Genomic DNA, 9,329 nt, shown 5'->3' with positions numbered 1-9,329 from the left:
GGGAAATATTTATCTAGCTCTCCGTGTTCTTTTAAAGAATAAGAAAAATCTTTCTAGAATGAGAACTGGGAGGGGGGGAATGAATGGCTTCATTCTTCACCGCTGCTCCCTGCCAAAATCTGTTTGGATGGAAGAATGTGACTTTGTCGTTTCCGGGCTTCCACTAGCGCAGTGACCAGAGCTGACAAAAGAGAGCAAATAGCTCTTAAATACACTGACGCTCTGCTTTCATCAGCTTCTGAAGTGAAATGAACAATAAAAAGTTCACCCTGTTTGCCCGTATTTGAAGTTTCCTCCAGAGTCAGAAATGCCAGGCTGGCAGGGTTTTCTTGTTCTGATCGAGCTGTGGCCTGCAAGCAGGTGGAAGTTGCTCTGAAATGTGCCTGCATTAGGCTCCCTCTCCCTGCACAGCGATTCTTAGTGACACCAGGGACACTGCTCAAAAGCACAAAGAGTTGGGATGCCCTGCTGCTGCCTTGAATCTTCCCTTTTTACATCGCTGCCTAGCTCCATATTTTCATTAAAGAATAGAATACAAATGTAGTTTTTCTAATGCACGGAAACAATAAAAATTCATAACGAGCCAGAATATTGACAAACCCCAGCAGCTTCACTGGTTTATGTGAACAATAGAAATGTCTTTTAAATTAGATGTCTTGAGATGTTGATGTTTCCTCCATAGCTCTTTGCTCTTTCCGTTAAAAACCCCAGTAAAACACCAGTGCTTTTTTCAAGCACAAAATGGGAATGATTGAGAAAAATGCATCTTTGATATTGATCAAAATAATTCCTTGATGACACAGAACTTATACTTGATTATGTTAAAATATCTCTTAATAGTACTAAACTTCTCAGTAGTTGGAAATTTACTTGCTGATAGACTGGAGTGACCCAGTTAAACTGGATGTTCGGGTGGAGAAAGCTGAGGGGAAGTTAAACCACAAAATGGTCCTTAAAGCAGCAATGTACTCAGGTGCTCGGGTAAAATAAGTTGACTGTATCAGTGGTTCTGGAATAATGAATTAGAAGTTTGTGCATGTACAGCACTTGGTTCTGTGAGATCCAGTGTAAGGATTTGAGAATTATCAAGAGTTGGGTACTGCAGTAGTAGTGGTAGTAGTAATAATATAGAGTTTTAATGTAATCTTAATGATAATTATTATTTATATATGATATAATAGAAATTATTATTGTTATTGTTATTATTATTCAGTTTTAAGTATTCCAGACCTTTGGCAATTCCAGCAGCTTCTCTAAAATAAGACCACTTAAATTTTAATAATTAATTTTTTTGTTAGTCTTCATGAATTATTTTAATGTGCATCCTTTAATAGCTGCTAGCAGTAGTCAGGAGCAACAGTGGTTGTTGGTCCTCATATATTCTTACGTTGACAGTGACCCTTGAACATTTTTCCACGTGTATTGCTGACTGGGGTCAGAATTTTAAAATGAATTCTCCTTTAGAGATAGTCTTGTAAATTCCTATTTGGATACCCCAAGGGTGATTGAGAGGTAGGCAGGAAAAGGAAATATTTTTCCTTTTCTAAAGACCAAATACCTAGAAGTACCCACTAGTGTTTCCAGTCAACAAAAAAAGCTAGAAGAGGGTGATGGAGGGCTAGAGGGCAGGTATTCACCTCATTTTAACTTCTCTCCTCTGCTCTCTTGTGTGCGATGGGTTTCATTGCTTCTGGCCCTGCTGCAGTCCGTAGGAGCAGGATTGTGCCCACTCTGGGGCCTGGGGCAGGAATTGCAGCGCTTGTCCACTGGGCGAGAGCCCTGGGGAGCCAGCGAGGGGGGCACATGGGGAGGAGAGCGGGGCTCTGCCTCCCCCCACTGAGTCACACCCCGAAGAAAGGTCACAAGGTTTAGTTTCCACTCAGCTAATTAACTTCTGTTGCTAATCAAATAGCAATTAGTAGATTGAATGCTTAATTAACAGTTTTTAATTAAGAAATGCAGATCACTTAATGAAGTAGACTATAGCGAAAGGTATCTCATTTTTAATTATCTTTATTACATATCTGGCTGCCAGTTTACTTTGATATAATCAGTGATAGGAGAGGTAGCTAATAGCACGTTAATCTGTTGTTCTAATTAGCTTTTAAGGTAGAAATCTTCCCAACGTGCATTTGAGAGTAATTATCAATTTATAGTTAGGCTGTACTGATATGATACGATATAATATGACGGCTGCTGTATTGATTTCCTGTCAGTAAATGAGACTGCAAATTTAGGGTCCGTGTCTGTTCTTGCACGCTGTGTTTTTAGCACAGCACTTTGCACCTCCACTGTTAAACCTTGTGCTTTTTTTTTTTACTTCACGTTTTGCTGTGACTTTACAATGAGTTCCAAAATAAAGGAAAAAATTCCCTTTTCATTTCAGTATGAACTGCTGACTCTCCTCTTGCTCAGAGCCATGTTGTTATTTAGAGGTGTTAATAAACTTCAGCCCGGACTTCTCCATGTGGCGACTGCCTCTAATAAAGATTTTTCCCGTGTCTAGGATGAAGTGGTAAAGTTGACAGATAAATGTCTTAACAACGCAATTGATAGCCCAGTCGCAGCAGCCGCGTGGCTTCCAGCAGATATCAAAAGCAATATCCTGAAGGCCCAGGCAGAAGCAGGGCACAAGGTAAATACTCAACTGATAAGGACCGTGACATTCTCAAATGTTTCATTTCTCTTCAGTTGCCTGGTGTTGGAGAAGGTGCCTTGCAGGTAACGGTACTCCAGGAACCAAAGTCCGAGGGAGAGTAAGAGAGAGTCTCTCAGCCTTTCATCACAGTAATAGCTGGGTCCAGTACCCCCAGGAAGGGCTGCCCGAGGAGGAATCTCCATCCGTGATAATACTCAACCTGTAACTGGACAAGGCCCTGAACAAGCCCTGGTTTGAGTGGTGATTGACCCAGACAACCTCCAAAAGTTCCCTTCCAACCAAGAAATTACTCAGTTTCTGTGACTAAGACTCTGGTTCTAGCATACTCTAGAAAATTCTGTAGCAAATAATGGCATTTCATTTGGCTGCGCCACTGATTTATTTCTATTTATGCATTGAAGTTTTCACACAGAACTCATGTTTTATGTCCCTGAGCGTGTCCACTTGTGCAGGGAGGGAGGTGCTCAGCTTTCCTGTGAATCTCAGAACTGACACAAGATGGAAACGGGTATCAGAAATTTCTATCTTTGTTCATTTTTTCCTCTCAGGTTGTAAGAGAAGACAGCCTGACAGGTGTCAAGAATTCCAATATTCAGGACGCTGCTGCCAGGTACTGAACAAATTTGGAAAGAAATGCGTGATCTAGTTACCCCAGAACAGTGCTGAGAACCAGCAGCTCGGTGTGGTTTTTCAGTGGCTCGGTGACTGTTGTTTTACCTTATCATAGTGCAGCTTAGCTTGATAAGAGCGTGAGTTACTTTTAAAATTAAAACTGCTGAATTTTATTATATGCAAGGTAACCTAGATACACTTTATTCTCTCATACTTTAGTTTGATAAATCCAAGAGCAGCTTCAATCACCACAGTTATTTCTAAACCATAAACAACTTCACTGTGGAGAGAGGGGATGTGTCTGTTTACAGGAGCTGTTTTCTAGAGGAGAAAAAAAAAAAACATGTATGAAAACGTGATACTGACAGTTGATTTCCTGAGAATTGCTGAATTTCAAATAATTGCTAGTTCCAGTGAGGTTTTGGACATTGAAAAAGTTAAAGGGTTACGACGTGTAATTTCTTGACCATTTATGAAAATGAGCATGTGTCAGACCTCAAGCACATTGGGGATTTTGAATGAAACACACATCTAGCAATCTCAAAAATACACTGTAGCAAGTGATTTGCAAAGAGCTTTCAGTGGAAGGTTGTACTTGTGGTTTTGTTTTATTTTTTGTTGTTTTGTGCCAGGAACATTCTCCCGTTAGGCAAAACACGAAGTAGTTCCCCAGCAACCAGTCCAGTATTTCAAGACCCAAGAGAGTTGCTGAAAGCAATCCCTGTCTCAAACACCTTCCTTCCGTAAGTGATTCAGGAGAAACGTGTTTCTGTGGTAAGGGAACCACGTGCAGATCTTCATGAACAGGTCTGAAAAGATGAGGAACAGTTGCTGGCCAGTTAGACTAACTAAGCAGGTTTACCAGTGCATCTTTAATTAGCGTTGCCGCAGTTAACCAGTGTAGGCCAGGCCTCAGGGGGAGTATCCTAGCAAGCAGTAAGCGAATCTCTCTCATCTTCTGAAAGGACTGGAGTATCTGACATCCTGCTGCCCCTGGCTCTAAAGAGGAAGATAAGAATGTGGCAGGGAAGGCTTCAGGCAAATTAGAAACAAAAGCTGAAGAAGCTGCTTTGAAATTGAAGGCACTGATACTGTTGGGTCTATACACAGGTGTAGTTGAAACTATGAAGGAGATCAGTAATCTGCTGGGGTAGTTGGAAGGCATTTGTTTCAACATACTCATTTCTGTCTGCCTCACATGGAACTGGTGTCTTGAGTTTTTGGGCTGAGCTGTCAGGGAAGGAGAACTGCATGACACGCCAGGAGGCAGTCAGTGTGTGCTGATGAGACTGCCTTCCCTTTCAGAAATGTATTAAACGAGGACAACGCTGCCCCGAACCAGGAGGATCTGCTGATTCCAGCTGAGGAGGCTGCTGTTTCAAAGGTATCACCACCTGCACCTGCCAGCCTGGGAAGTTTCTGTGTCACGTTTTGAGCTGCTACTGCCTCCAGGCAGGCACAGCAGACCTTGCTGCATGCCTCTCATAGCTGACTGAATACCAGTGGCTGGTGAATGCCAAAGGGTGCTTTCTGGAGCAGACTGGGACACGGTGCAGATCTCTTCAAAGGCTGTTTCTGAGTGTCCTGTCAGGTTCTTTGCTCGAAAGTTTGTTTTTTTTCTTAATCAATTGTTTTCATATCCCAATGATTTGATGCACCAGGAAAGAGGGATGAAATTCTGGCATAACTATTTCCTATAAAAATCACCACAGAGGGAAAAGCTAAAATGGAAATGTTTAATTGTTGTACTCTGGTTACCTTAAGCATAAGGTAATTTTTAACTAGACTCCATGAAATGCATGTAGCAACTCAGGGATCAGCTTTCCTTTGCCCCTCTCCAAAAGAAGAGTCTAGCATTGGACTTCCCTGCTACTTTAGCAGACTGAGGGGTTTATTCTGACTCATGAAAGCACTACGCCCTTTAGCTGTTGTCCCTCTAATCCAGTATTATGTAGTTGATCCCACTGAATAATTACCAATTTCATCTTCTAAGTTCAAACACTCAGCTCACAGACCTTATAGACCTTCCTGTTGAATGGTGCAGTACCCCATTTTCACCTAGGAGAAGGGAACAGTTTCACAGCTTACGTGGCAGTGACGTTGTTTCCAGTTTCTTGATGAGAATAAGTGAAGTGAAAAGGCTATTAAAAAAGATGATATGGAAAGATTTGAGAAAACAGACCTGGTACAGTGGTGTTCATTAAGGACACTGATCTATAACTTGGGAAGCCATTAGAATATTCAACAGAACCATCTGGTTACTACTGGGAATTCAATTCAAAACTGATTTATTCCATAGAGCACTCCAGATGACCAGGACGTTTCCTTAACATCATTGACAGAGAATCTAATTGACTTTACAGAAGCCACACCTCGGGTAAATGTATTTCAAAACCAAACTTCTTCCTTCACACACACAGTGGTTTTTACTCCTAAACTGTTCTCTGTCTTTAGTATTTGTCCACCAGGTGTGGAGCTGCTGCAGTTGGGCAATGCAGTGACAGACTTGCCCCCACTACTCGAAGGGTGGCTGGGTGAGGGTTGTGGACCCTACAGCTCTGTAAAGGAATTGAAGGGGTTAACTGAAGAGTTAACTTGCCATCTGAGCCTGTAGTCTTATTTTAGTACACCTGCAAGTGCCAGCCTGCTTTTCAGGCTTTTGGTGTATATAAGACTTCAGAAATCATGTGTAAATGTGTATGTACACACACAGATGTATGTATTTGTGTGTATGTATAAATAAAAATATATACTTGAAAAATAAACTTTTAGTGTGAATCAACCTTCTTATTTAGAGGAAAAACAAATCGCTTATAATCTGTGCCAGTGCAAAAGGAGTTACACTGCGTACACAAAAAAAATCAACAAGGGGGAAGGAGTAGGACCTTTAAACTGTTCTCAGAAGTATGCTCTTGGTTAACTTTGTCCACAAAGTAGAAAAAAATAATGGGTTCAGTTGCGTTTTGGAAGGGAGGCTATGCTGAAACTGCTGCCAGCGAGTTTCTTCGAGTTTCATGGTTCAGAGAATACCCGAGATCGTTTTGGGAGGCAATGTTGTTTTCAGAATGTTCTCAGCTACTTGCAACCTTTTCTAATGAGCATTTTGTTTGCTTTTCGTAGGTGTCTTCCCAGCCCAAGATAACACCAAGGTGGATAGTGCCAGTGAGTTATCTGACCATTTCTTAACACCTACAAAAAATCAAAAGCTTTTGTCACATTTAAGCAACAGGAGCTTCAGTAAAATAGTAAACTGTAACAATGTGAAAGCACATAAAATAATGCACCAGACCAAAAAAAAAGCCCACTAATTAAGCTGGAATAAATCAAACAACATACATATCCTGTTAGTATTGAAATTTAGTTTTTTGCTGTATTATATTGCAGTAAATGCCATAAAGTTTCTTCAAGAACTTGCATTTAGTGAGGCTCACACTGGAACCTGGCAAATTGTAGTTTTTACTGTAATGAAGAAATTGTATTGAAAAATCATCTTGTCATGTCCTGGCAGGTTTTTATTTCAGTTTCCTCTTTCGTCTTCTCCGCAATTCAGACAGGACTGATCTCCAATGGGCCTTTGGGAAATGATGTTGCCTTAGCCACGAAGGCCGGGAAAGGCAGCGCGGAGACTCTGCTGGTGTCAGCTGGATCGACGCCGCCGTCCCAGCAGACGTCGGAAGCCCTGGCAAGGTGAGGTCTCCTCAGCACTCACTTGGGAAGGCTGCATGGGACGGAAAGGAAGCGTGTGCTCATACAGCTTCCACTTCAGTAGTTATGGAGGTGATTTAAAGGCAGTGCCTGTTTTTGCTGTGCTTATACACTCTAGTTCTGTCTCACTTTTTAGCGTTTGAAATCTTAAAAATAAATAGACTACCTGATGTGTGTATATTTTTACATAACATTGTTTGAAGGGTGAGAAAACTTTTTTGTTAGCTCAGGTAAGTAGGAATGAAGCACACAAATTTAGCTAGAGTCAGAGGTAAACCCCTTGTCATTGTGTTGTAAAATTGGTGAATTCTTTTTCATTATAACTTCACTTCAGTTTCCTTATCTGCCAGCATCTTTTGCTGCTGGACTGTAAGTGTGGTACAGATGAATTTTCTGAGAAACATCAGTGTTTCAGTACCTGTCAGAGGACTGGCAGATGTGGGAGCTGGGGAGGCCTGTCCCCCAGTTATTTCCAAGCCATAAGGAAGTCAGAACAGAATCTGTAGAAACCTTTCCCTTTCCTATTCCGTTTTGGTGAGGCAGAATGATGGCAGTGACAATCAGGCCTTTCAGTGAACCTCTTAAACACACAGACGGCAGTGATGCTACTGCTGCACTCTGTGAAATTCATGTGGTTTGCTCTTCTGCATTGGAAAGGTTTCTCCTTTGGCCTCATTAAATTAGGAGGGGAACAGCCATTAATGCTCTTTGGAACAGTATTCATCCTTTATAATCCATTGTGGCAGATATTTTTGAAGGAGTGTATTTACAGGGCCTCTTTTTTTTTTCTTTCCCCACACCACCACTTCTAGCCCAGTTACTGAGGATGCTACGATAAGAACAAAATGTTTACTCACCACTGAACTCTAGAAGGAGGAGTTTCTGCACTTCCCACCTTGTAAAAACTCCAATCTTCTAACATATCTTCAAGGGATCCTTCCAAAAGACTTGCTTGGGATCAAATTCTTGGTGAACGGGAACCAAACAGCCAGCTGTTTCCTAGGATCCAGGAAGAGACTTCAGTCATTCATTGCAGTCTAACTGGAATTACAGTCTAAACCGGGATATGAAACCACATGCACATTTGATCTTCTCCCTGAGGAGAAATGAAATACCACACTGGAGCTAGTTCTGAATGTGAGGAACAGAATCTGGCTGTGTTCCACTCACGCTAGGTTTAGTCTTACCCTGCGCTGCCTCTCGAGTGTGAACAGGAGGCGTTCACTGTGACGTTAGCCATGTAGTGTGTGAGCACCGTGTCCCCACCTCTGTAGAGCAATACTGGGAAGATTAGGAGAACTTGTAGAGCCACCTTGTGGTCACACTAACGGTGACTGTTTCATATCGCCAAGGACATTTTCTTCTGTGGGATTATTCCCTCCGTTTTTATTTTGTTTTACCAACACATACTCTCCTTTTTGGCCTTAAACCCCTTAATAATTCTTGCATCTCTTGTTACAGTACCTGGAGAGGATGAAAATCTAGTCCATCAGCAGCCAGCTGCTTTGACTGCATTTGAGGTGCTTGTTGCAACCAGGAAAAGGAAAATTAACCTGCCAAACAGTTTACAGCGTTAGCAGACTACAGCAGAGGTCCCACATTTTGACAGTCATTGTTTCACTTCCTGTATGACTCAAATACATGCATTTTAGGCTAGAGATACGTACGTTTTAAATGCTGAAGCAGTGAAGGTATGAGTACAGCTTACTGTGGGAACTGCTTATCAGTTAGATTTGTTGTCAAATAGGACTAGGAAGGAAAATAATTTTCTTGTTTCTGTTCATGCTACTTCTGGGAGTTGTTTCCAGATGCCGTGCTTTGGCAATACTTGCCAGGTGTGTTAGTGGCATGAGGGTACAACTACATCTGTTCTTACCAACACCTCCAATCCTGTTCCAGGTGTCATCTAACTTGTATGTGGAGCAAAGAATAGAAAGATTAAGGTGAAAGCAGTTCACTTCTTTGTAGAAGGGAGGTTGGAGCGCTTGCAAGAGCATGCTCCACAGAGCCGGTGAAGGCCTTTTGGTGCTCCGGTGAAGTACAGAATACAGTGTGTAGAGTTTGAAAAGAACATTTGAGTCCTGGGCAGCAGGATCCTCATGTGGACATGTAGGGGTAAGCACATGGACCCCAGGGGGACAGCCTGTGAAAAAGGTCAATGCAGAGTCAGAGGGAGGAGAAGTCCAGAAGCCTGATGATGAACTTTACATCTCCTGACAGGAAAGCACAGATGAAACAACTGGGGCTGGAGGATGTTTTCTGCACAGTGCTGCTGTTTATAAATATTTATATACATGTGGTCCTTAGAAACATTTTTTTTAAATGTGAAAGTCGATTCTGAAACCTCTATGCA

General features: G+C 41.9%; 1 protein-coding gene across 1 annotated transcript in view; it reads left to right on the top strand.

Annotated features, from left to right (window-relative positions):
* The window catches only part of LOC104273948 (band 4.1-like protein 5), a gene marked incomplete at its 5' end in the record, with an annotated part of 21,190 nt that extends 13,344 nt beyond the window's left edge, over positions 1 to 7,846 (top strand). Inside the window, 8 exons of the mRNA XM_009869445.1 lie at positions 2,507 to 2,635; positions 3,208 to 3,269; positions 3,904 to 4,014; positions 4,577 to 4,655; positions 5,571 to 5,648; positions 6,392 to 6,433; positions 6,822 to 6,958; positions 7,789 to 7,846. Coding sequence (XP_009867747.1) covers positions 2,507 to 2,635; positions 3,208 to 3,269; positions 3,904 to 4,014; positions 4,577 to 4,655; positions 5,571 to 5,648; positions 6,392 to 6,433; positions 6,822 to 6,958; positions 7,789 to 7,846 — 696 coding nt within the window. The remainder of the gene's footprint in view (positions 1 to 2,506; positions 2,636 to 3,207; positions 3,270 to 3,903; positions 4,015 to 4,576; positions 4,656 to 5,570; positions 5,649 to 6,391; positions 6,434 to 6,821; positions 6,959 to 7,788) is intronic.
* Positions 7,847 to 9,329: the final 1,483 nt, after the last annotated feature.

The sequence above is a fragment of the Apaloderma vittatum genome, unplaced genomic scaffold (genome assembly GCF_000703405.1).
Source record: "Apaloderma vittatum isolate BGI_N311 unplaced genomic scaffold, ASM70340v1 scaffold1755, whole genome shotgun sequence".
Lineage (NCBI taxonomy): Eukaryota > Metazoa > Chordata > Aves > Trogoniformes > Trogonidae > Apaloderma > Apaloderma vittatum.
The sequence above is the reverse complement of the archived record's forward strand: the minus strand, read 5'-3'. Positions and strand labels throughout refer to the sequence as shown.